The 27,656-nt window shown below is 37.1% G+C and overlaps 1 protein-coding gene across 4 annotated transcripts in view; it reads left to right on the forward strand.

Moving 5' to 3' along the window:
- Positions 1-27,656, forward strand: part of SMC5 (structural maintenance of chromosomes 5) — a 108,046-nt gene that overhangs the window by 77,812 nt on the left and 2,578 nt on the right. Inside the window, exons 18-25 of one of the 4 annotated variants that reach the window (XR_002731819.3) lie at positions 16,133-16,258; positions 18,556-18,635; positions 19,057-19,152; positions 19,608-19,712; positions 19,918-20,037; positions 22,564-22,743; positions 22,826-22,921; positions 24,645-24,883. Coding sequence is in view for 3 of the 4 variants with exons in the window: in XM_023213251.3 (XP_023069019.1) it covers positions 16,133-16,258; positions 18,591-18,635; positions 19,057-19,152; positions 19,608-19,712; positions 19,918-20,037; positions 22,564-22,743; positions 22,826-22,921; positions 24,645-24,788 (912 nt within the window). In the remaining variant the exon portion in view is untranslated. Of the gene's footprint in view, positions 1-16,132; positions 16,259-18,555; positions 18,636-19,056; positions 19,153-19,607; positions 19,713-19,917; positions 20,038-22,563; positions 22,744-22,825; positions 22,922-24,644; positions 27,319-27,656 lie in introns of those variants that run through there. The other 3 variants (XM_023213251.3, XM_023213253.3, XM_023213252.3) reach the window with 3 other exon arrangements.

The following is a 27,656-nucleotide window of genomic DNA, read 5'->3' on the forward strand; positions in this document are numbered from 1 at the left end:
TACAAGTTTATATAATGATGCTAAAATAAAATAATATTGGTCACTTGGGAGGATACTTGGGAACTGACTCGTGAATTTGAAAAATGGTTAGAGAATTTTGCATTTATCCTGAAAAGAAAGAAATGATGAGAAATTTCTCTTTAAAGAAGTAATTTATAAACAAGAAAGGAATTAGGCTGTTACTACTTTGCAGCTGCTAATGAATCAGATTACATTAGTTTTCAGCATCACAAAAAGATAACCAGATATTTATGTGTATCCTAATGAAAGGACACACCACCAATATGGAATAGGGTATCTCTTCTCACACTGCTAAAAAGAACTACCTGAGACTGGGTAGTTTATGAAGAGGTTTAGTTGACTCGGTTCCACAGGCTGTATAGGAAGCATGGCTGGGAGGCCTCAGGACACTTAACAATCAGGTGTAAGGTGAAGGGGAAGCAAGCACGTCTTACCATGGCAGAGGATGAGGGGGAAATGTTACACACTTTTAAACAACTGGATCTTGTGAGAACTCATTCACTATCACAAGAACTACAGGGGGAATCTGCCCCCATTATCCAGTCACCTCCCACCAAGATCCTCCCTCAACATTGGGAATTACAATTCAACATGTGATTTGGATAGGAACACAGAGCCAACCATATCATTCTGCCCCTTGCCCTTCCCAAATCTCATGTCCTTTTCACATTTCAGAACACAATCATGCCCTCCCAGCAGTCCCCCAAAGTCTTAACTCGTTCTAGCATTAACTCAAAAGTCTAAGTACAAGTTTTATCAGAGACAAGGCAAGCCCCTTCCATCTATGAACCTGTAAAATCAAAAACAAGCTAGTTGCTTCTAAGATATAATGGGGGCACAGGCATTAGGTAAATACCCACTTTCAAAAAGGGAGAAATCAGCCAAAACGAAGGAGCTACGGGCCCCACACATGTCTGAAACCCTGCAGGGCAAACATTTAAGTCTTAATGCCCCAAAAAAATCTCCTTTGACTCCATGTCTCACATCAAGGCCACACTGATGCAAGGAATGGGCTCCCAAGTCTTTGGGCAGCTCCACCCCTGTGGCTTTGCAGGGTACAGCCCCCACAGCTGCTTTCTTGGGCTGACATTGAATGCATGCAACTTTTCCAGGCATGCGGTGCAAGCTGTCAGTGGATCTACTATTCTGGGGTCTGGAGGACAGTGGCCCTCTTCTCACAGCTTCACTAGGCAGTGTCCCAGTGGGGACTCTGTGTGGGGCTCCAACCCCTCATTTCTTTTGCACACTGCCCTAGTAGAGGTTCTCCATGAGGGCTTTGCCCCTGCAGCAGACTTCTGCCTGGACATCCAGGCATTTCCATACATCCTTTGAAACCTAAGTAGTGTCTCCTTCAAACCTCAACTCTTGCCTTCTGCACACCCACAGGCCCAACACCTCGTGGAAACTGCCAAGGCTTGGGGCTTGCACCCCCTGAAGTAATGGCCCGAGCTGTATCTTGGCCCCTTTTAGCCACACCTGGAGTGGCTGGGATGTAGGGCACCACACCACAGGGCTGTACAGAGCAGCAGGGCCCTGGACCTGGCCCAGGAAACAAGTTTTCCCTCCTAGACCGCCAGGACTGTGATGGGAGGGGCTGCTTCTGACATGCCCTGGAGGCATTTTCTTCATTGTCTTGGCGGTTAACATTTGGCTCTTATTTACTTCTGCAAGTTTCTGCAGCCTTGAATTCCTTACCCAGGAAATGGGTTTTTCTTTTCTACTGCATGGTTGGGCTGCAAGTTTTCCAAACTTTCATGCTCTGCTTTCCTTTTAAAGTTCTAGTTTCAGGTCGTTTTTGTTTATGCAAATGAGCATAGGCTGTTAGAAGCAGCCAGGCCACATCTTGAGTGCTTTGCTGCTTAGAAATTTGTTCCACCAGATGCCCTAAATCATCTCTCAAGTTCAGAGTTCCACAGATCTCTTGAGCAGGGGCACAGTGCTGCCAGTCTCTTTGCAAAAACATACCAAGAGTGCCCTTTACTCCAGTTTCCAGTAAGTTCCTCATCTCCATCTGAGACCACCTCAACATGGACTTCACTGTCCATATCCTTGTCAGCATTTTGGTCACAACCACTCAACAAGTTTCGAAGTTCCAAACTTTCCCTCATCTTCCTATCTTCTGAGCCTTCCAAACTGTTCCAGCCTCTGCTTATTACCCAGTTCCAAAGTTGTTTCCACATTTTCAGATACCTTTTTCGCAGTGCCTCACTTCTCTTGTATCAATTTTCTGTATTAGTACATTCTCACACTTCTATAAGGAACTACCTGAGACTGGGTAATTTATAAAGAAAAGGTTTATTTGAATCACAATTTTTCAGGCTGTACAAGATGCATGGCTGGGAGGCCTCAGGAAACTTAAAATCATAGGGAAGGTGAAGAGGAATCAAGCGTATCTTACCATGACGGCGAGAGAGAGAGAGAGTGAATGGGGAAAGTGCTGCACACTTTTAAACATCCAGATCTTGTGAGAACTCAGTATCATGAGATCAGCAAGGGGGAAATCCACCCTCATGAGCCAATCACCTCCCACTAGATTCCTCCCCCAACATTGGGGATTATGGTTCGACATGAGATTTGAATTGGGACACAGAGCCAAACCATATCAAATAGTCTTATGAAAAATATCAAATTGCAGTGTAAGTCACTAAAACAGGGTTTCTCATCTGAGCATTATTGACATTTTAGAGTGGATACATTTTTTTGTGCTTTTTAGAATGTTTAGCAGCATCCCTAGCCTCTGCCTGTTAGATGTCAGTAGTACACACACACACACACACCTCACCCCAGTTGTTACAATCAAAAATGTCTCCAGACATTTGCCCCCTGGGGAGCAAAAGTACCTCTGGTTCAGAACCGCTGGTCTAAAACTACCAGGTTACAATAAATACAGGAGAGCAAGAAATATATTAGATGACACTGAGGAATACAGTCAGCAAAACCTAGAATATAAGGAACTCTGTAGGGCAAATAATTTACTTCAGCACTCTTCAATAGAAATACAGTGTAAGCTCTACATGTAACTTTTTTTTTTTTTTTTTTTTTTTTTTTCCTTTTTTTTGAGGCAGAATCTTCACTCTGTCGCCCAGGCTGGAGTGCAGTCTCGGCTCACTGCAACCTCCGCCTTCTGGGTTCAGGAGATTTTCCTGCCTCAGCCTCCCAAGGAGCTAGGACTACAGGCGTACCACCATGCCCTGCCAATTTTTTTGTATTTTTGGTAGAGATGATGTTTCACTATGTTGGCCAGGCTGGTTTCAAACTCCTGACCTCAGGTTATCCACCCACCTCAGCCTCCCAAAGCCTGGGTTTCTGGCATGAGCCACCACACCCAGCCTACATGTAACTTTGTAGTAGCCAGATTTTACAAATCAAAAAGAAATGGGTTAAATGAATTACAATAATATATTTTACCCAGTATATCCAAAATATTGTCATTTCAATTTATAAGCAATATTGAAAATTTACTAATAAGCTATTTTGTATCTCATATTGTCTTCAAAATACTTTATACTTAAAACACATCTCAAGTCAGTAAATTTTCATCAGAAATACTTGATCTATATTTTGATTTTCTAAAACTGATAGTTGAAAAAGTTAGGTTCACATACCCAAGCTGTTCCATTTTCCAATAGCTAGGAACAAGTATCAGTTTTTAATTTTAAATTTAAATTCAAATTTAAAATTCAGTTTCTCAGTCGATTTAGCCACATTTTAGTGCTTTATAGCCACACGTGACTAGTTTCTATTTTATTGGGCAGTACAGTTTCTGAAATATATTTCAAGGAAAAATGGAAGGGGAAACCTAAAAGTTTAAAAGGACTTAAGAAATGTATTAACCAAATATAATGTGTACACCTTATTTTGATTCTGATTTAAACAAATCAACTACTTTTTAAAGGTAGAAAAAAATAGGGAGATTTGAATACTGACTCAGTACTTGATAATAGAATTTATTGATAATATTTTTAGGTTTGATAGTAGTGTTATGGTTATGGGTTTTTTTTTTTTAAGTCTGTCTTTTAAAGATATATTGCCACAATATTTATGAAGGAAATGATAGGCTGTCTGGGATTGCTTCAAAATATTCCAGAGAGAGGGCCATTTAGGACGGGAGTATACATGAAACAATATTGGTTATGAGTTGATAATTGTTGAAGCTGGATAATAGGTATGTGAAGGTTTATACCATTCTCTCTACTTTTGTGTATGTTTGAAATTTTTCATTACAAAAAGTAAAGCTTCCATTCTTGGCGATGATGAAGTAACAGGAACTATATTTCCTGTCTCACTTGAACCCACTAAAAGATGTGGCAAACTATGTCAAATAGAGGTTTTTAGACATTGGACAACAGGCAGCACAGGACAGTGATCCTTGAGAGAAGGGGTAAAAAGCACAGTGAGCCCTATGATTGCCTCATCTTACTGCTTGGAAAGAGTTTCCACACCACAATGCAAGGAGCGTGACAGAATAGCACTACAGATCCTATAGACATTAAAGGATATTAAGAGAATATGATTAAAAACCTTACACCAATAAATTTGACAACTTTGATGAAATGGACACATTTCTTAAAAGACACAAAACTACCAAAGGTCACTCGAGAAGATAATAGGTAACTAGACTAACTTTATATTTATTTTAAAAATTGAATTTCTTATTAGAAAGTTTACCACAAGGCCGGGCGCGGTGGCTCAAGCCTGTAATCCCAGCACTTTGGGAGGCCGAGACGGGCGGATCACAAGGTCAGGAGATCGAGACCATCCTGGCTAACACGGTGAAACCCCATCTCTACTAAAAAATACAAAAAAACTAGCCGGGCGAGTTGGCTGGCGCCTGTAGTCCCAGCTACTCGGGAGGCTGAGGCAGGAGAATGGCGTAAACCCGGGAGGCGGAGCTTGCGGTGAGCTGAGATCCGGCCACCGCACTCCAGCCTGGGTGACAGAGCGAGACTCCGTCTCAAAAAAAAAAAAAAAAAAAGTTTACCACAAAGAGAACTTCAGTCCCAAAATCTTCACTGGTGAATTCTACCAAGCGTTTGTAAAAGAATTAATCCCGGCCGGGTATAATGGCTGACACTGTAATCACAGCACTTTGGGAGGCCGAGGCAGGTGGAACCTTTGAGTCAAGAGTTCAAGACCAGTCTGGGCAATGTGGAAAAACCCTGTCTCTACAAAAAAAAAACAAAAATTATCCAGGCATGGTGGAAGGTACCTGTAATCTCAGCTAGCTACTCAGGAGGCTGAGGTGGGAGGCTCACTTTAGCCTGGGAGGTCAAGGCTGCACTAAGGTATGATTGGACTGCTGTACTTCAACCTGGGCGACAGAATAAGACCCTGTCTCAAAAAAAAAATACCAGTTCTACTTAAGATTTTCCAGAAGGTGAAGAGGAGGGAATACTTCTTGAAGCATTATATGAGGCCAGCATTACCTGATACTAAAGACAGGAGAACTAAAGACTAATACCTATCATGAACATAGACCTGAAAATTCTTAATAAAATGTTGGCAGGTCAAATCCAACAATATATGAAAAGTAATACATCGTAACCAATTAAGTTTTATCTCAGAGATAGAAGGTTGGTTTAATATTTGGATATTCATCAGTATAATTCACCATATTAACAGACTGGAACTGAAAAACTAGATCATTTCAATATATACAGAAAAATTGTCAAAACTCAGCGTCCCTTCCTTATAAAAACTTTTTACAGCTAGCAATCGAAGGAGACTTCATCATTCTGATAAAAGGATATCTGAAAACCAATAGCTCATATCAATCTTAGTGGAAAACTGTAAACTGTCCCCTTATGATTGGGGATGAGGAAAATGCCCACCCTCACCACTTCTAGTCCACATTGTACTGGAAGTTCTAGTCAGTGCAGTAAGGCTAGAAAAATTAAATGTATTAAATGTTAAAAAAAAAAAAAAAAAAACCCTCCAAACATGATCATCTCTGTGGAAAATCTTAAGGAATCTACAAAAATGCTACCAGAACCATCAATGAACATTAGGAAGATTGTAGGAGATAAATTCAATATATAGAAGTTCATTGCGGCCACACCTACAATGAACAATTGGCAATTGCAATTTTAAACAGTACTATTTACAATAGCATCAAAAATGAAATACCTGACTGGGCATGGTGGCTCAAACCTATAATTCTAGCACTTTGAGAGGCCGAGGCTGGAGGATGACTTGAGCTTGGAAGGTCAAGGCTGCCACAAGCTGTGATTTTACCACTGCATTTCAGCCTGGACAAGGGAGTGAAACCCTGTCATTAAAAAGAAAGACTTTGGGAGGCCGAGATGGCCAGATAATCAGAGGTCAGGAGTTCGAGACCAGCCTGGCCAACATGGCGAAACCCCATCTTTACTAAAAATACAAAAATTAGCTGGGCATGGTGGCACACGCCTGTAATCCCAGCTACTCGGGAGGCTGATTCAGGAGGATCACTTGAACCCAGAAGGCAGAGGTTGCAGTGAGCCAAGATCATGTCACTACACTCTAGCCTGTGTGACAGAGTAAGACTCTGTCCCAAAAAAAAGAAAGGAAAAAAATACTAGGTATATATTTACAAGACTTGTATCCTGAAAACTGCGAAACTTTGATGAGAGAAAACTTTTCTGAGAGAAACTAAATACATTGTGAATCAAAAATTCAGGATTTCTTAAAATGTCATTTCTCTTCCAAATCTATAAATTCAATCAAATTCCCAGCCAGATTATAGAAATTGACTTATTCTAAAATACAGTGGACTTAGAAGAGCAAAAACAACTTTGAAAAGTAAGTTGCAAGACTCCCACTAATTTTAAAATTTATTATGATGTTACAACAATCAAGACATTGTATTAAAGTAGATATATATGGATCAATGGAACAGAATAGAGAATCTAGAAATACATCCACATAAAATTCAATAAAATTCCCAGCCAGATTATAGAAATTGACTTATTCTAAAATGCAATGGACTTAGAAGAGCAAAAACAACTTTGAAAAATAAGTTGCAGGACTCCCACTAATTTTAAAATTTATTATGACGTTACAACAATCAAGACATTGTATCTGTATTAAAGTAGATATATATGGATCAATGGAACAGAATAGAGAATCTAGAAATACATCCACATATTTATGGTCAGTTTTTTTTTTTGACAAAGATGCCCAGGGATTTCAATGGGGAAAGAGTAATCTTTATAACAAGTAGTGCTGGAACAATTGCATAGTCATATGTAAAAAATGAACCATACCTTTACCTTGTATCATATACAAATGAGTCACAGACTTAAATGTAAGAGCTAAAATTATAAAACTTCTTGAAGAAAATGTAAGAGAAAATCTTAGTGACCTTGGTTTTGGCAAGGATTTCTTGGATAAAATAGGAAAAGCACAAATTATAAGAGAAAAAGAATCATTGCATTCATCAAAATGAACAACTTTTGCTTTTCCGTAGATGCTGTTACAAAAAGGCAAGCTACAAACTGGGAGAATATATTTGCAATACACCTCACAGAGGACTTGTATGTAGACCAAGAGGACTATGCCTGTGGGCCAAACCTAGCCCAAGGTCTTGTTTTTGTAAAGTCCCTGTGAGCTAAGAATAGTTTTCATATGTTTGAGAGAGAGAGAGAGAGAGAGCGCGCGCGTGTGTGTGTGTGTAATGTGACAGAGACTTTATATGGCCCTCATGTGGCTCTCAAAGCCTAATTTCCTTATTGGCATTTAAAGTTTGCTGACCCCTGGTGGATGCTATAAAAATAATTTCAACTATCAATACAGAGAAGACCAACCCAGTCAAAAAATGGGCAAAGAACTTCACCATACTAAAGGAAGTATGTGAATAGTAAATAAGCACGTGAAAAGATTCCCCACCTGACTTTACTGGTCTTAGGTAGAAAAGAAAAAGTATATATATATATAAAAGAAAAGATGCCCAACCTTATTAGTCAGTAGGGAAGTTTATATTAAAGGCATGAGTTACACCATAAACTCACTAGAATCGCTAAAATTTTAAAAGACTGATCATACTAAATTGCTGAGAATTTGGAGCAGCTGTAACTGTCATATACTGCTGGTGGGAATTTAAAATGTATATAATCACTGTGGAAAATCATTTGGGAGTTTAAGGGCTAAATATATACCTGACATATGAAATGAAAGGGTGTGTCTGTGAAAGACTGGTACACTAATATGTAACAGCTGTCTTTGTAATAGCTAAAAACTGGAACTAAGACCGGGTGCAGTGGCTTATACCTATAATCCCAGCACTTTAGGAGGCCAAGGCAGGAGAATCATGCCCAGGAGTTTGAGACCAGCCTGGGCAACATAGCAAGACTCTGTTTCTACAAAAAATTAAAAATTTGCCTGGCATGATGGTGAATGCCTATAGTCCCAGCTACTCGGGAGGCTGAGGTTGGAGAATCACTTGAGCCTGGAAGGTTGAGGCTGCAGTGAGCTGTGATCATGTCACTGCACTCTAGCCTAGGCAGTAGAACAAGACCCTGTCTCAAAACAAAGAAACAACAACAACAACAAAAACGGAGGTTAATGCCCAGCAACACCTGAATGATTAAACAAATTATGGTATGTGGAATATTACTCTGCCACAAAAAGAAATGAATTACTGATACACACATGAATGAATCTCAGTGAAGCTGAGTGGAAGAAACCAGACCAAAAGAGAGCATGCACTATATAATTTCAAAGCTTTTGAGGGTAATAGATATGTTTATTATCTTGATGGTAATAACTTTACAGATGTGTATATTTGTCAGAATTCATCAAGTTGTCTCCTTTAAATATTGCAGTTTATGATTCCTTGGTTACACCCCAAAAGTTAGGGAGGAAAACTGAAATGAGTTACAAAAAAAATTAAGTTAGCGTTTTATCATTTATTTCACTTGTCTTTTTATTAGTATTTTTATTGTATCATTTTAAACATATACAAGATTATGAAGAGTAACATAACATCCATGTGTCCACTACCCCTCTTTAACAAATGTTAACCCTTGCCATATTTGTTGTAGATTTTTAAACCTATTCATGTATTCAGAGTCTCTTTTTACCCTTCCCCATGTATTCTCCTTCCCCAGAGTCTGGCACTCTTCAGCAGGGTTATGTATGTGATTCACTGTATGCTTAATTTAAATGTAATAAATGTATTTGTTACATAAATGTGAATTATATAGGGGTGGCTTTTTGTGAAAAGCATCCATAAAGGGTAGATTTTAGGAAATATAGACATAGGACTGCACAGGTGAATGGAAAGATTAAATCAGAGTAAAGTAGCAGCTTTATTATTCTGAAGCCAACCTCTTCAGACCCTTTGACTTAAGAAAAACAATTTTGCTAGCAGATAAGCAACTAGGAGTATGCAGGCACAAACATACATAACCAAACAAAGCTGAAGATTAGGTTTGATATGCTAGGACTGGGCAAAAGCCACAGATGTGAAAAACAGGAAAGTCCTCTCCCCACTCCCCACCTTCACCAAGAACAAAGGAAGGAAAGCATGGCAGAATGAATAGCAGTAGTATTCTAAATAGGTAGTCGGTGTCCAGCAAAAAGCAATCAAAGGTAAGTCCCAAATGGGAGTGGGGAGTGAAGAAAACGAACTAGCCACCAGAGGAGAGCCTCATCAGGGCTTATTTCCTGGGCATGTGGGGAATGTCATCTGCTACTTATTCATCTGTTCTATTGGTAAGTAATTGTAGAGTCCATGCTGAAGTTACTTCATTGATTGAGCTTATGAATGTGGTTGTTCCATATAGGAAATGTTGTTATAAAAGAGGTTTCATGAAGAAGTTGACCCATCAGGCAGATACTATTAATATGTATAGCTTTAAATCCAATAACACAGTTGTATTAGTCCGTTTTCATGCTGCTGGTAAAGACATACCAGAGACTGGGCAGTTTACAAAAGAAAGAGGTTTAATGGACTTACAGTTTCATATGGCTGGGGAGGCCTCACAATCATGGTGGAAGACGAGGAGCAAGTCACATCTTACATGGATGGTGGCAGGCAAATACAGAGCTTGTACAGGGAAGCTCCCCCTTATAGAACCATCAGATCTCATGAGACTTACTATCATGAGAACAGCATGGGAAGGACCTGCCCCCATGATTCAGTTGCCTCCCACCAGGTCCCTCCCACAACACGTGAGAATTGAAGATGAAATTTGGATGGGGACACAGCCAAACCATATCAACAATACAATATTTGATTCTGGTGCCTGAAGTTTTACCTCAGTATTAACGAGAAGAAAATGATTTGTTTGTGTCATGTTTACATAAGTATGAAATCAATGGCTTTGGAGTAAGTACACTCCTAAACTTTAACCCACTCTTGACACAGTGAGAGATACTCTTCCAATAGCCCTTATAGATGGGCTGAGATTAGTACAGATTGGCACGGTGTTCTCTTCTGATCCATTTTGTTAGTAAATAGGATAAATACTGTGTTTGGGATTTTTTTTTTGGAGACAATCTCACTCCGTCGCCCAGGCTGGAGTGCAGTAGCACAATCTCAGCTCACTGCAACCTCAGTCCCCTGGGTTCAGGTGATTCACCTGCTTCAGCCTCCCAAGTAGCTGGGACAACAGGCGAGCGCTACCACACCCGGCTAATCAGCTAATGTTTGCATTTTTAATAGAGATGGTGTTTCACCATGCCTGGCCTCAAACTCCTGACATCAAATGAACCACCCACCTTGGCCTCCCAAAGTCCTGGGATTACAGGTGTGAGCCACCACACCTGGCCAAGAAATACTGTTTTGAGTAGAGCTGACTGCTGTGTTTCTGGAAAGTAGGAAAGTTTTTTGGGGAGGGGGTTTTGTTTTTAATCAGTGAATTACTAATTTTTTTTTTTTTACAAAGACAGCCACTTTCAAAGTTAAAGTTAAAATTCCTGTAGTTGAATGCATTTTGGTTATTCAGAAAGCACAAATAGCCAACATAACTTATTATGTATTTTGATTATATTTTAATGATGTGTAATTTCTCAACACATTTGCTGTTTTGTTTTGTTTCCTTGAGAACAGGATCTTACTCTCTCACCCAGGCTGAAGTGCGGTGGCACGGTCAACAGCTTGCTGCAGCCTGGAAATCCTGGGCTCAAGCAGTCCTCCTGCCTCAGCCTTTCCAGGTATCTAGGACTACAGGTGCATGCCACACACCTGGCTAATTATTTTTTATTTGTAGAGATAGTTCTCACTGTGTTGCCCTGGCTGTTCTCAAACTCCTAACCTCAAGCAATCTTCCCACCTCAGCCTCCCAAAGTACTGGCATGTGCCACCGTACCCAGCCATTTGCATAATTTTAAAGTTAACTAGAGAAACTTAGCACATTTTGATTCTTTTTGTTCTTGTTCCTTTTCCTTGTCCTTTGCCCAAATTAGTCATTACCACATTCCTAATTCACCTCTTTCTAACTATCACGGCTACTGCCCTGTCTAGGCATTAAGTCCTAATAGCTGTGGCCTCACTTTTTACTAATTTTGTACTCATTTAACTGCCTGGGAAAAAAATTGTACTCATTTTTATATTCTGCTGCAGAAATCTACAGCTTTATAATGTTATACATGATCCAAAGCTTTACAGTAGTCTTCTAATGACTACTTCCAACTTCTAGCCTTTTTTACCTTGGTTGGCTGTTCCAATGTTCCTACCATTGTTTATAACCTCTGTGTCTTTCCTGTATCGTTTGTTCACCTTTGTCATTCTGAGTCCATTGCTGCTTGTAAAACCAGAACTCTTCCTTGACACACATAAGTAACCTTACTTAACACTACCTCTGACTTTATTTTGCATTTCCTCAGCAATATTTTATACCACTCTGTTTTTCTTATTCATATGTTGATTTGAAAGTTCTTAAATGATCTGAGTGTACCTATAGTCCCGACTACTTCAGAGGCTGAGATAGGAGGATCACTTGAGTCCAGGAGTTCAAGTCCAGCCTGGGCAACATTGTAAGACCTTATCTCTAAAAAAATAAAAAATAAAAATTTTAAATGCTTTTCATTTATAAATACTTTACCAGCCCTTTTGTAAGGTTCTTTCATTTCTTGTTGTGCATACTTAATACATGTTTGTTGCTGTCTGATCATAGTCATTTGCCACACATTTGAAAGAGTCAAGAATGATGACTAAAAGTATATAGTAGAATACGTGTATGGTACTTCACTTTCTCTTTTACCTACTCTTGTTTTCTTCTCGTGTTTGCTGCCGTTTACCTGCACATGATTTTATCTGTCTTATCTGTTCCTGCTATGCAGCTTCATTTGAACTAAAGAGAAATTTTTTTTCCTACTTGTCCCTTTGAACACATGGCAGGTTGCTCTGAGGAACTATTGCTACCATTTGGTTTTGTCCTTTTTTCTGTCATGAAAATAAATTCACAAAAGAAGATTGACAAAATTTCAGTAGAGATTGTATTCATGAGGGGACTTAGAGGTAACTAACTACCATGGAGTTTGATACTTTTTCAGATTTTTGGAAGATAAATAAGGCAACAGACCTATAAAACATCCCCTGAGAAAGGCAAATGGTTGGAAGCCTCTCTTTGGTAATGTCACTAACTTACGGACTATTTTTAGTACAAGTTAGTAAGCTGTGTGTAAATCCAAATACAGAGGTTGGTAAAAATTTCTGTTATTTTATTTTTGACCATGGGCAGGTTTCCTAACCACTCCAAGCTTAATCATCTGCAGCCATAAGTATGATACCTATCTAATTTGGAGGGATATTATGATACTCAGTTTAATAATATACATCAAGGTGCCTAGTGTGGTGCTTAGCATGAAGCCAGTGTTTCCTTTAAAAGTATAGATTTACATCAGAATTAATATTAGTTATAAAAATGGAAAGTTGTTACATTTATTTGCTTATACTAATACCAAATTTAGGAGTTCTGTGCTTTTCATACGACCTCCCTTCAGGCTACCTGCTTGCCACTCCCTCAAAAAAGAACTGAATTTCAGAGGAGACATGTTTTTTTTCACTTAAATGAGATGTGTATAATTTTGAAGAAAACATTTTACAAGGAAATAGTATTATTCCCATTATTTTATTGTTTATGTTTAAATTAGTTTAAGTAGAATTTATGGTCTTGTGTATTAAAAGTTAAGATTATTATTTTCTAAATTTCAAGTATTACATTAAAATTTAAAGTGGACTTTTTTAAAAAATGAATGAGTTTTATATTTTTAAATGTGTATTCTTTCTGGTAACTGAAACAGATGGTTAGCATTTGAATTTGAAATCAACTAAATTGGAATGAAATTTTATTAAAGGAAGAAATGTGTTAATTTACAGCTAATGTTTTAGTAAAAGTTGATGATACCTGTGACTTAATTTTACTCATATAGAAAATGGTTTTCATTTTATTTGATTCTTATCGTAATGAACTGTTACTAAAATAATAGTTTTAATGATTATAGTTTTCATAAGAAATTCTGTGAATAATTCTTACTTCTTCCACAAGAGGGCCTTCTTCGAAAAGCTTTTTCGTGTTTAATGTCGAGGTATTTCTTTACAATTTCCATGATAAATGAACTTTCACAAAAAGAATTTTAGAAAAAAAGATAACACAAATTTTTTCTAGGGTATATAACTACAAAGTAATCTTTTTTGAGATGTTAGTGGGGGATATTTTGTACATTTTATTCATTTCTTCTCTTACATCTTAAACCTATGGAGTATTTTCTATTCTCTATTAACTATTAAAGGCTAGACTCTAAGCAGAAATGTAGGTAAAGCCTTTTCACTAGTCTGACTTTACAGCATTATCTGATATAATTATATATGCCTTCCCACTTCCACTCTTAAAAAGCTCAGCAAGAATTGTGGTTTTAAAAACAAAAAGCAAAACAGGTGCTATAGGAAGATCTGTGTCACAAACACGTATGTATAGAAAGAATATTCTTTCATATAAATATTTTATTGCACATATGCCACCAAACAGAAACTATTAAATGAGGTTTTATCTTTCTAAGTCCAGCGCTTCAAATTATCAACTCATTGATATTTCTTTTCCGTAATGTTCTAATACTTTATTTTTAGCAAAGTCCAGAGAAACAAGAATCAGGAATAAAAGAATTAGGAGTATTTAGTTTCTATCCAGCTGTTCCTTGTTTTGCATTTGCCCGAGTACAATGGTCCTTAGCAGAGTAGGGGTGATTGGGAGTCTTTAACATTTTCTTTTATTTCTCTCAAGCTATAGGGACTGAGGAATTTATTCAAGGAAACCATAGTACTAAGTGGTTAGTATAAAGGATTGCTTGTATTTTCAGTTTGGTCCAGTATATATCCTTTTACTTTTCACAACTATTGTCTTGGTTTAGTTTATTTGCTATCAAACACGTGTGCATAAAAGTCACCTGAAGGCTCCCTTATTAATACAGGTGTCCAGACCTCAGCCCCGGAGATATTAATCAAATAGATCTGGAATGTGCTTAGGCCATTCCAGATCCCCCACCCCCAAGTGTTTTTTGTGCCAACCAGAGTTTGAGGGTTAGTGAAAAGAGCAAACCAGACCTGTTTTTTTTCTCAGAAATCTGCTAGTTCCGTAACCTTGGGCAAGTTTCTTAATGTGTCTGAGCCACATCTACAAATAGAGATAACACTTTTCTTTAAGATCATAATTGGGATTTGAACAATTAACAGGATAGTGGTTGTAACAGTGCTTGACCTATAGAAGACATTTAGTAAATGAGATACCTTCCCTATTACATGTGAAATTCTTGCAGTCTTGCCCTTGGCCATTTTACCAACTCTGATCTTTTACATCCTTACAAATTCCTCTCCTCCAACCACATTAGATTACTTGTTTCTTAAAATAAGCAGGTGTTTGAGGCTCATATGCCTTAAAATTCATATCATCTGCTGCTGTTCCTTATTTCATGTCATTTAAGGCTGTTAAGTTGTCATAGCTTCTGTGACCACTCTGACCTTCCCTGCATACATACTCTGTCCAATCTGCTCCTGCTGAGAGGTGCCATGCTGTAATGAAAAGAGCATGTGTCCTGTAAGCAGACAGGGATCTGAATCATGACAGTCTCTAAATGTGTGGGCTTGGGCAAGTTACTTAATTCCTTTCAATCTCTCTCTCTCTCTCTTTTTTTTTTTTAAATGCACTAAATGAGGATAATATTACTGTGCAGTGCTTGTGAGAAATAAAGGGAATAATGTATGCAAAGCACCTAGCCAAGGGCCTAGCACATAAGCATTCAGTAAAGAGTACCTGTTTCTGTTATGATAATGATCGTGTGTCTCTTTCTCCTTACTTACCTTTCTGTGACCAATGCAGATTATAATACTGGCATTTAATAGGTTCTCGGTAATTATTTGGTGAAGGAATGAATAGGTCCATGAATAAATAACCACATGGAAGGTACTTGGAACACTATCAAGCATGATTTAAAGGTTCTAACTACATTTGAGTGCTGAGTTTTAAGATATGAAGCCTGTGTACTGTGTAACTTAAATCTGATTATAATATAATTACATGATTGTGCCTGGTGGCTCACTTCTGTAATCCCAGCACTTTTGAGAGGCCAAGGCAGATGGATCACTTGAGGCCAGGAGTTGGAGACCAGCCTGGCCAACATGGTGAAACCTTGTCTCTACTAAAAACACAAAAATTAGCCAGGCATGGTGGTGCACATCTGTAATCTCAGCTGCTCGGGAGGCTGGGACGTGATAATCACTTGAATCTGGGAGGCGGAGGTTGCAGTGAACTGAGATCACGTCACTGCACTCCAGCCTGGGTGACAGAGCAAGACTGTTTCAAAATAAATAAATACATACATACATACATACATACATACATACATACAATTACCTGGAGCTAAGCTAAACTCAGAAAAAGGCAGTAAAATTTAAATTTTACACCTCTTATGGATTAGAGAAATGCCAGGTTATTGATGTGCTGATGTATTTTAAAGTTTAAGTTCAAATTTAACCTTTATAATAAAAAGAGTCATTATTTGAGAGATGGTTTCAGATAATTTGATTATCATTATAATCAGAATTCAACAATGTATTTAATATGTGGTAGTTTAATAAAACAGCCCTCTGCTTTAACAGTAACATTCAAATTTTCGAAATAAATTATTTTAATAGCAACATTTCATTGAGTTGGATGAAAACAGACAGAGATTATTGCAGAAATGCAAGGAACTTATGAAGAGAGCTAGGCAAGTATGCAACCTGGGTGCAGAGCAGACTCTTCCTCAAGAATACCAGACAGTAAGTATAAAAAGTATATAATGCTACAATTGCCATATTTAACATATTTTTAAGATTATAGGATCTTAAGCATTGTAACAGGCCATGAAAAATATGATGTGTCATAAAAAATAGGGAGTTTTTCCACATTTTTAAACTGAATAGATATATAAAATAATGTTGCTTAACAGATCAATGCTACTGGTACTATAACATTTATTCTTCCAATACAAATGCCTTTTAATGGGTACAGTTGGAACATACAGTTTTTCATGGAAACATTGTGCCAGTAATTGGTATATCAGAAATAACAAATAGGATATTTTAAAAATAAAGGGAAAATGAAAATGTTTCCCCGGAAATTGGGGTGTTTAATTAGGGTTCAATGGGAGCTGAATATTTAGGACTAACATCTGCCAATAAGAAAAGGAAAAAAGAGGTCTTGCTTCCATTATATGTTTTATGCTGACATACCACTCAGTAAAATTAGGAGATGCTGCCCTTTAGTCACATCCCACTGTTAATTTACATACCTCTGTGATAAGTGGGGATGATACTTTGCCTGCATACCTATTCAGAATAATGTCAAAATGAAATTAGAAAATAAATTTTAAAATATCTAGTATTGGTGTGTCTTTTTAAAACTCTTAATTTCAAATGTTATCTATTTCAATAGATAATGAAATGACTACTAAAGATATAAAGAACTGGAAAAAAATTAATGGATTATAATTTTCAAATCCTCAACTGATTTATTTTATGATACCAGACACAGAATCACAGAGAATGGATTCGACTATTTGGATACATACTAGGAACTCAGTAGATAACTTTAAAACAAATTGAGAAGCTTGTTTCTAAAAACAGTAGAATATCTTCAGAATACATTGTGTTGTTATAAAATAAATATAAGTACCATCTGTACTAATTTTTTCTTTCAGAAAAAGCATGATTCTGTTCTTGATAAGTCATACTGTTTTTGAATCAAAATTAGAAGATGATTAATCATTAAAATGTATTAATTACCTCCTATATGGCAAGCATTGAATAAGACAGACATACTTCCTTCTCAGCTGAAACTTATATTCTAGTCTGGAAGATTAATTAGGTAGAGGAAAACACAAATCAAAAATCAGATAATGTCAGATAACAAGAAATGCTAAGAAAAATAAAACAGGGTGAGGAGATGGAGTGACATGGATGGGAACTTGGTCAGGGAAGCCTCCTTTGAAAAGATACCATATTATAACAGTCCTGAATGAAGAGAACAGATCAGTCAAGTGAAGATGTGAGGGGAAAGTATTCCAGACAGAGAAAACAACTTAGACAAAGCCCAGAACAGAAGTATATTTGGGACGTTTCAGAATAAAAGGAATCTCATTGGGGTTAAAAATTATCCAAGCAGAGAAGAAGGCAGAAGCCAAGATTATGTGGGGCTTGTAGACCATACGAGGAATTAAGGTTGTATTCTTTTGGGATGGACTCCAATGGAGGATCTTAAACAGAAAAGTGACATTACTACTTTTATGAAAGAGCATTCTAACTTCTTCTAGATGGAGGATAAAGTAGGGATACAAGAATGGAAGCAATGAAACCATTTAGAAGGTCATGTCTTTGGACCACGCAAGAGATATATAATGGCATGAATTAGGGTGATAGCACTGAAGAGAGAGAGGGAGAAGTGGACAGATCTTAGATATCTTAAGACTTGCTGATGGATTTGACCCCTAAATGAAGGATAAGAGAGAGATAGAGAACCCCTAAATTTTTCACCCGAACAAATTACGGTGCCATTTATTGGAATGGAGAAGATTGAAGGAAAAACAGGGTTGCTTAAAGTGGTAGGTAAGGTGGGTGAAATCCAGATTCTGTTTCACCATCTTAAATTTAAGATGCCTGTTAGAGTCAAGTGAGGATATCGATAAAATAAATGTTGGACACATGAGCTTAAATCTCAGTGAGTAAGTCAGAGATTGAACAAAGGAATATTTGAATGTCTATAGAAGTTGAACTGCTTTCTAAGAGGTTAAAATAATAAGCTGAAGATATTAGATTAATATGTCAAGATCTTTTTCAGGGTTTCAGGATTCATTTTGTACCATGTAGTATACAGCCTTTGCAGGTTGTGCTAAGCCAAACAATGTACTGATTGCCTCTCCTCAAAAAAAAAAGTGTCTGTTCTGATTTGTCCCCATGGCATGGACTCAGAAGATAGTACCATGGTGAAATTCAACTGTCAAAGTCATTAGATACTAAGGATGCTTTTTTAGTTCTTCATAAGTGCAGTATAAAGTTCTAACTTCTTGCTCTCTTTCAATGCCCCACATATTCTGGACCCATTCTACCAATTCAGCAAGTACCCACCATTCCAAATGGACACAACTCCTCACTCCCCATGGTATGCAGTACTCATTCTTTTTTCCCAAGCTCCTGTCTTCCCTCTGCCTTGCTCCTCCCTAGCCATTTGCTTTAAGGCCCAGAGATGAATTCTAGGCCTTTGGATTCTCTTAACTCTGCTATAGCATGAACTGATACTTCTTTTCTCTAAATTCCCTAGCCTATAAGATATGTACTGCTTGTTTGAATACTCAACATCAATGCGTTGCCTTAAGGTCTTATCCAGTACATACATTTTGTTTTCTTTAAAATACAAGCTTTCGAAGGCAAATGACCCTGTTTATTATTCCTTTGTATCCTTGTGTACCAGCATGCTGTTGAACAGATAGTAGATAACTTATTCAGCAGATTATTTTTCTTTTAACTATTTGAATGGAACTGTTTTCATTGTATCTATAATGATGGGCAATTTTTTTCTTTAGGTTTTCCAAGACCTTCCAAACACATTGGATGAAATTGATGCTTTATTAACTGAAGAAAGATCAAGAGCTTCCTGCTTCACGGGACTGAATCCTACAGTATGCCTGTTTCTCTACTCCCATTCTGCATCCAGCCACCACCACCACCACCCTCCTCATACACACACATACACACACAGAGTTCCCTCCAGTACTTGCCTCCCACTCTGTACTAGAGCTCTTGGTAATGATAAGCTAGACAGCAGGAACAATGTGCTTTAAATGCCAGATTCTGAATCTATTAGAATTTTAAATAGATTCTTCCTAAGGAACACAATGTTCTGTGCCTTTTCTTTATAAAAAGAATAGTCAGGCTAACCTGAAATAGTGCAATGTCTATTTTTTCAAGGATAAAAAATGTCACTTTCAGTATGTAATAAGAACATCAATTATTTGCATACAACCAATGCAGCACAATTGGTATTTTCAGTTAATGTTTTAATCAATGCAGAATTGTATATACTTTTATACTTTGGTAGATTTATCTTAAAGAAGTTTTTTTTTCCCCCTGCCAGATTGTTCAGGAGTATACAAAAAGAGAAGAAGAAATAGAGCAGTTAACTGAGGAACTAAAGGGAAAGAAAGTTGAACTAGATCAATACAGGGAAAACATTTCACAGGTAATTTTTTTAGTTTTTAATCTTTACTTTTTATCATGTGATTATTAATGAAATGGGAATGTAGAATAATGGAAAATGAGATGACATGCTTAAGAGAAGTGTGTTATGCCCAGCCTGATACTGATATAAAATTTACGTTAAATTTTGTGTCACAATATAGTAATACTGCTTTTAAATTGTGTTTTTATATTGCCTTTATTTGTAGGTAAAAGAAAGGTGGCTTAATCCTTTAAGAGAGCTGGTAGAAAAAATTAATGAAAAATTCAGCAATTTTTTTAGTTCCATGCAGTGTGCTGGTGAAGTTGATCTCCATACAGAAAATGAGGTAAAATTGCATTTGAAATATATTTCTGGCAAGTAATTTTAATTATATGCTTAAAGTACATATAAATGATTTATTTACTTTAGAGTTATATCTGTGAAAAGTTTTGTTTACCAAAATGTTGAAAGAAAGGAGAAAACCACCTATGGGATTCTATTAGGGTCACTTTTTTTGGTGGGGGGTGATGTTTGGAATTAGTAACTAATACCTTGTAACTCTTTTTATACAATCTGAGTAATGGTTATTCAGTTGTATTGAATAAATACATTACTTTATAAAGCTACCACAGCTGGAGTTAGAAGACTCATAAACAGATTAGTTTGAAATATAGTATGTATCAGTGTCTTTTTTTTTTTTTTTTTTAATAATTTAAGAATTCATGGTTGGGTGTGGTGGCTCACGCCTGTAATCCCAACACTTTGTGAGGCCGAGGCAGGCAGACAGCTTGAGCTGAAGGGTTTGAGACCAGCCTGGGCAACATGGCAAAACCCCATCTCTATAAAAATACAAAAATTAGCTGGGTGTGGTGGTATGCACCTGTGGTCACAGCTACTCTGAAGGCTGAGGTGCAAGGATGGCTTGAGCCTGGAAGGTGGAGGTTCCAGTGAGCCAAAATGGTGCCACTGCACTCCAGCCTGGGCAACAAAACCAGACCTTGTCTCAAAAAAAAAAAAAATTTAAGAATTCATGAGAATGAAAATATTGGGAAATTTGCTACTAATTTCTTGTACTATAAGTTTATGCATTGCAATTTGGGCTAAAATTAATTTTTCATTAAGACAGGCAAAGGCCAGGTGCTGTGGCTCGTGCCTATTCCTGCTTTGGCAGGCCAAGGCAGGAGGATCACTTGAATTCAGGTGTTTGAGACCAGCCTGGGCAACAGAGTGAGACAGAGACTCTGTCTCAAAACAAAAGTAACTACTAGAAAATTGAAAATTACATATGTGGGTTGCATTGTATCTTTCTCTTGGTCAGTACTATCTTAGACCTTAAAGCTCTATTCAATTAATAGGTAACCTTTAATTAGTAAGTTTCATGGTTTTTGTTTTGGTTTTTTTGAGACAAAGTCTTGCTGTGTCACCCAGGCTGGAGTGCAGTGGCACGATCTTGGCTCACTGCAACCTCCACCTCCTGGGTTCAAGCTATTCTTCTGCCTCAGACTCCTAAGTAGCTGGGATTACAGACGCCCGCCACTACGCCCGGCTAATTTTTGTATTTTTAGTAGAGACGGGGTTTTCTCATGTTGGCCAGGCTGGTCTCAAACTCCTGACCTCAAGTGATCCACCCCTCTCGGCCTCCCAAATTGCTGGGATTACAGGCATGAGCCACCGCACCCAGCCTAATTAGTAAGTTATGTATCTCATTTTTAAGGTAATCTGAACCTGACATAGAAATGCCATCAATAAGAATAGTAAATAAAACTTAGAGCATCCTCAGTTTTGGCAACATTTATAAAACACTAATGTACTCATTACAACAAATATTTATTGAGCACCTATTATATGCCAGGCTTGCTTTTTGGTGAGTATTGTGTGTATGTATGACTTAAGTTTTCAAAGTATATGTGTAATTCCTACCTTGTTTTTTCCTTCTTAACCACCTGAAGAAGTTAGGGGGATTCTTGGTCCTCTGCAGTTACCATACACAGCCGCTTCTCTAGCACAAGAGAGCATGACACTCCATTACATTCTAATTGCTTTCACCTGCAGTTTAAGAACCTAGCACTTTGGAACTAGAATAGATAGTGCCTTTCCAGGACAGAGTTCCTCACTCAGTAATTTCTAAAAACTCTTGGGGAAGCCTACTAAACTTGAATAGAACGGTATAGAGTAGGAAAATGTTAATTTAATCTGAATATTTTCCTTATCTGAATAGATCCTTGAAAACCCTTAGAGCTTTTGCCTCCTGGGTTCAAGTGATTCTCCTGTCTCAGTCTCCCAAGTAGCTGGGATTATAGGTGCATGCCACCACAACCAGCTAATTTTTTTGTATTTTTAGTAGAAACGGGGTTTCACCATATTGGCCAGGCTGGTGTCGAACTCCTGACCTCGAGTGATCCGCCCGCCTCGGCCTCCCAAAGTACTGGGATTACAGGTGTGAGCAATGCACCCAGTGAAAAACAAAATTTTTTAAAAATTCTGCTTCTAAAATGTGCTTGTGCCTTCCTCCTGTGACTCATCAAGGTATGTTTTGGTCAAAGCCTTTAAAAGGACAGAGAGCTCGGACTTCATCAAGCTTAATATACTGTTTATATGAACTCTTTCGTTACCACTATGAATCAATGTTCATTTAATAAATGTTAATGTGTAAGACAAAAAAAAAAAAAAAGAAAACCCTTAGAGCTTTTATATAGTAACTGTTTGCTTAATATTATTTTTAAAAATACATATATATTTATTGTTATGTAAACTAGTGTCACTAAATGTTGAATTCTTTACTCTTACTCAGTTAATTCAATCCATTTTCAAATAATAGAATGACATTACCAGAGGAAACTCATTTTTCATCAACTTTTTAAATGTTTTATAGGAAGATTATGATAAATATGGAATTCGAATTAGAGTCAAATTTCGCAGTAGTACTCAACTGCATGAATTAACTCCTCATCATCAAAGTGGAGGTGAAAGAAGTGTTTCTACCATGTTATACTTGATGGCACTCCAGGAGCTAAATAGGTGTCCATTCAGAGTAGTTGATGAAATCAATCAGGTATGGTGATTGTTCTGTTACTTGGATCTTCTTATATCCTATAATAGAAATAAATATAATCATTATTATTGCCATTGTTTAGGGAATGGACCCAATCAATGAACGGAGAGTGTTTGAAATGGTTGTAAATACTGCCTGTAAAGAAAATACATCTCAATACTTTTTCATAACACCAAAGGTAGGTAAAAAGTAACCTAAAAGTGGTCATATACTCAGAAATTCCCTGTGACGTAATCATAGAGTTTTTGTCCCAATATGTTCGTATTAACAGGAACACTCCCATAAAAGGAATTTAAAAGGTTAACAGTAATATCTACATTATTAAAGGGACAAGTTCCAGTGTCATGCTTAATCAGAGGAAGAAGTGTAGGAGACATATTATTATGTTCTAAAATTGAGATTTTCTCATTCCTCTTCTAGAAAAGGTACTCTTTCAGCACTAAAAGATGACTGGGGAATACAACTGCTAAGACCCTGGCTCTTCATTTTCCCAAAAAAGCCTCTCTTGTCATATACTGCCCTTCCTCTTTATTTGCCACTAACACTATGCTGGCCCAGGGGAAGTTTAAGTATCCCAACATCTTCTGCTCACAGGTTAATTCTGATAAAAACAGAATTATGTTTGTAGATAATTTTTCATAATCTAGAACCATTACAATGGGAAATTTTCTTTTGTTAAATCTAGTGCTGTGAGGAAATTACAAAGCATATATATTCAAAGATGTGTTTATTAATGTAATCAGATTTTTTCCTTTTTAAGTATTCTTGAAAAATTTTGGCCACGTGCAGTGGCTCACACCTGTAATCCCACTACTTTTTGAGGCCAGGGCAGTGGATCGCTTGATCCCAGGAGTTCAAGACCAGCCTGGGCAGCATGGCAAAACCCCATCTCTACAAAAAAAAAAAAATGCAAAAATTAGCTGGGCACGGCAGCATGCGCCTATAGCCCCAGCTACATGGGAGGCTGAGGCACGAAGATCGCTTGAGCCTGGGAGGCGGAGGTTTCAGTGAGCCGAGATCACACCACTGCACTGCAGCCTGGGTGACAGAATGAGACCTTGTCCCCCCCGCACCCAAAAAAAAAAAAATTGTTTTTACCCATCCTACATTCAGATTTTTATTAAACAGTGTCATCTGTATTCTTTTTTTCAGCAGATAGTCTTGTGGAATAGTCACATCTGTTAATACTCTACTGCTTGCCAAATAGCCTACAAATGTCCCTCTTACACACTTTTCAGGATACCAGGCTGTCAAAGAAGTTGCTTGAGAAGTGTTTATAAATAAAAAGTAAAAGTATCTACCCTAGGAAAGTTATGGAGGACATACTCTTTTCCAAGGTCTGCCAAGGAAGTTGAATAATCCCAATTATCTTGTGAATCTAGAGGGCTCAATTATTCCTTATTTTAATTGTTCCTTAGGCCAGGCTATAGGTATGCTAATTTAGGTAAGGATTACAGTCTGGCAAGGTTTATACTGAGGTACCTGTTTAAGAGCTTCTTAAGGCTCTTATTGACTGGGCATAGTGGCTCACACCTGTAATCCCAGCACTTTGGGAAACCAAGGTGGGTGGATCACCTGAGGTCAGGAGTTCGAGACCAGCCTGGCCAACATGGTGAAACCCCGTCTCTACTGAAAATACAAAAAACTAGCTGGGCCAGGTGGTGCATGCCTGTAATCCCAACTACTCTGGAGGCTGGCTGAGAGGCACGAGAATCTCTTGAATCTGGGTGGTGGAGGTTGCAGCGAGCTGAGATCGCACCTCTGTACTCCGGCCTGGGCAACAGGGTGGGAAAAAAAGTTTTATTAATATTACAAATAAAATCATACTGTACACATGTAAGGTTGGAAAACTATACTTCTCAGTATGTAGCTTATATGACAATTTGTTTTAATACTTACAGCTCCTGCAAAATCTTCCTTATTCTGAAAAGATGACAGTTTTGTTTGTCTACAATGGCCCTCATATGCTGGAACCAAACAGATGGAATTTAAAGGCTTTCCAAAGGCGGCGGCGCCGTATTACATTCACTCAACCTTCTCAATAAAAGTAAAGAGAGGGAACTTGGGAATTTTTTTGTTAAATTCTGTTTATAAGTATGGCTCAACTGAATAAAAGTTAGGAGATTGATTAAAACGAAAAGCAGTTATTTTTGGAAACCTGCTTTTAAATACAAATAGGTTGATAATGGAAACCTTAATGACCTTTCCAAAATATCATCTGGTAGTAAAAGTTAAGTCTTCTTCAGTCTTGGTTGAACTTGAGTCCTTGGCATTCTGACTATGAGTCATTGAGTTCTCATGTTAAAAGATACTTAATATTACAAATCAAAGGTACAGTGGAAGAGGGGTTAATCACAAGAAGTTACTTATATGGTAGCCCTGAGCTTTAATTGCAGAGTAACTTTAATTACTTTTAGAGCCTAAAGATGACTCTAGAGCCTAAGTCCTAGTTTCTCCCAGTGTTATATTTAATTTTTAAAAATTGATATGAAAATGTCTAATGTATAGTAATAATTTATGACAGATCTATTCGTTTCTTCCTATTAAAAAAGATTACCTTATCTCCAGTAGGAAATGGAATTTTATGGGCCTTTAAAAGAAAGTTTTATGAAAGTTGATGCTATAATTTTATTGGTATTTCAAGGGGAAAAAAACACTGGGGTTCAAAAATCGTAGTAGAACTGCTTTGAAATGCTACAAGATGGCCACTAGATGATGCAAAATACAACCAAAATTTTGACAGAGAATAAAATTAGGTGACAAGTGTTTTTAAAGAATAACCTTGTGAAGTGTGGGGACAGGGGTTGCTTTTTTTTTATTTTATTTAAAGTCAATTGTATTTTACATCTTAAATTTCTAAAAGCATTTTTATAATTATTTTTAGTAAGATTTTTCTTAAAATTTCGTATACTGGTTTCTACAATTTATATTTGAAATTTCTCAGTGTTATGTAAAGAGTGACAGAAAAGCATTGATTTCTTTAAAACCATAATGTTTTTAGAACTTAAGCTTATAGGGCCTTTCTTACAATGTTGATGTACCTATTTTAGAAAATCTAGTTTAAACTGTTTTCTTTCAGCGCAAAAGAATTAAATGAGAAAGTCATTTGTTTAAGTTATACTAATTAGTAGAGCCAAACAGATTCTCTTCTGTTAAAAAATAAATCTTATAAGAAAATAGACAGTCCACGGTCATGTCTTTGAACAGTGGATTGGATCTGTGCCAGTAATGACAAAATTATTTTTTTTACTTGCTTGCCTGAATAAATTGAAGAATTGCTTTCAGTTTGGGTTTTGTATATTCTTAAGTAGCCATTGAAATTTATATTCTTATTAGGTCAAAAAATGGTGAACCATAAGTTTGTGTGTTCTCACTTAGACATTTTCTCTTCAAAAAAGTGTTTTCTTTTTTATAAAAATTTTAAAAGAGCCTTCCCTTCTTAAACTAACTCCAGTGCATGAAGTATGAAAATATTTTAAAATGACATTTTTAGTAATATGAGCAAGTCATGTAAACATTGAAGAACTTGGTAACATATTAGTAAATGGATATTACCAAATGTTTTCATTGTTAATTACTTTGCTTTCCACCAAAATATCTTTACTAAAATGTGCTTGGTGTAGTTTGTTTATTATCTAAATTAGTGCCAGTCATCTTATTTCTGCAAAATGAGTATCAATGTGAAAAAGAAGCCTCAAGATTAAGCATGCTTGAAAATAAAATGGTCAATTACATTTCAATTTACATAGACCAACAACTGTTCCATACTTTGTTTGTAAACATTTAGTTTCTCTACTGGGCAAAATTAATATTTGGCTTTACGTTGAATTTTGAGCTGTGAAGAATAAATTATGTATCATTTTAGCATATTAAACAGTAGTAAGCCTAGCACATAGTCTCAGCCACTTAAAACTTTATTTTCTGCAAAAGTTGTTTTTTGTTTGTTTGTTTTGAGATGGAGTCTCACTCTGTTGCCCAGGCTGGAGTGCAGTGACGTGATCTCAGCTCACTGCAACCTCCGCCTCCTGGGTTCCAGCGATTCTCCTGCCTCAGCCTCCCAAGTAACTGGAACAACAGGCACGTGCCACCACACCCGGCTAATTTTTTATACTTTTGGTAGAGACGGGGTTTCAGTATATTGGCCAGGCTGGTCTCGAACCCCTGACCTCATGATCCACCCACCTCGGCCTCCCAAAGTGCTGGGATTATAGGCGTGAGCCACTGCACCTGGCCAAAAGTTGATTTTTAATTACATAAAAATTGTAAAACCATCTAGTAAAAACTTGATTTGGCGAATACACTGATATTTAAAAACCTTAAGGTGACAACCATTTTCTATGCCTAAATCTTCATTGGTTTGCCTTGGAAGAGTCTCTGTTAAAAGGTTTTCCATATTCAAAGTAAAAGGAAAGACTTCTTGCTTTCTAATTGTCTCTTGGACACAGGCCTATTTTCTTTGGGGTATAAACCTTTAGATATGAAAAATGTAATTTCATTCTGTTGTGTGTGTGTGTAATTGAAAAAACTTTGTGGGAAATCCTACTTTGTTGGTAATAAATCAATATTTTCATATTCTTTTGGCGTATGTTATTTTAAGTGAGAACTATTTTTTATACTCTGAACCTTATTAAGAGTCATTTTGGTTTTCAGATTTACTAAAAAAAAGTCTGTTGAGTAACCCACATTTACAAAATAGTGTTCAGCAGTCTATTAGTGTTCAAAAGTGTTCTTGTCTGCCTGCAATGAAATCACAGTCTAATAGAAGCAATAAACACTCAAGAAAAAAAGGTTTAAACAATTTAAAGAAGTCAAGTTACAGGGCCAAGTATTCATCAGAGAGGCTGCAACATAGGTTAGCTGTTTTTAGGTTTAAACACTAAGTTTGCTAACAACATGCCCAATAGCCAATTTTC

Source organism: Piliocolobus tephrosceles, chromosome 14 (assembly GCF_002776525.5).
Source record: "Piliocolobus tephrosceles isolate RC106 chromosome 14, ASM277652v3, whole genome shotgun sequence".
NCBI lineage: Eukaryota > Metazoa > Chordata > Mammalia > Primates > Cercopithecidae > Piliocolobus > Piliocolobus tephrosceles.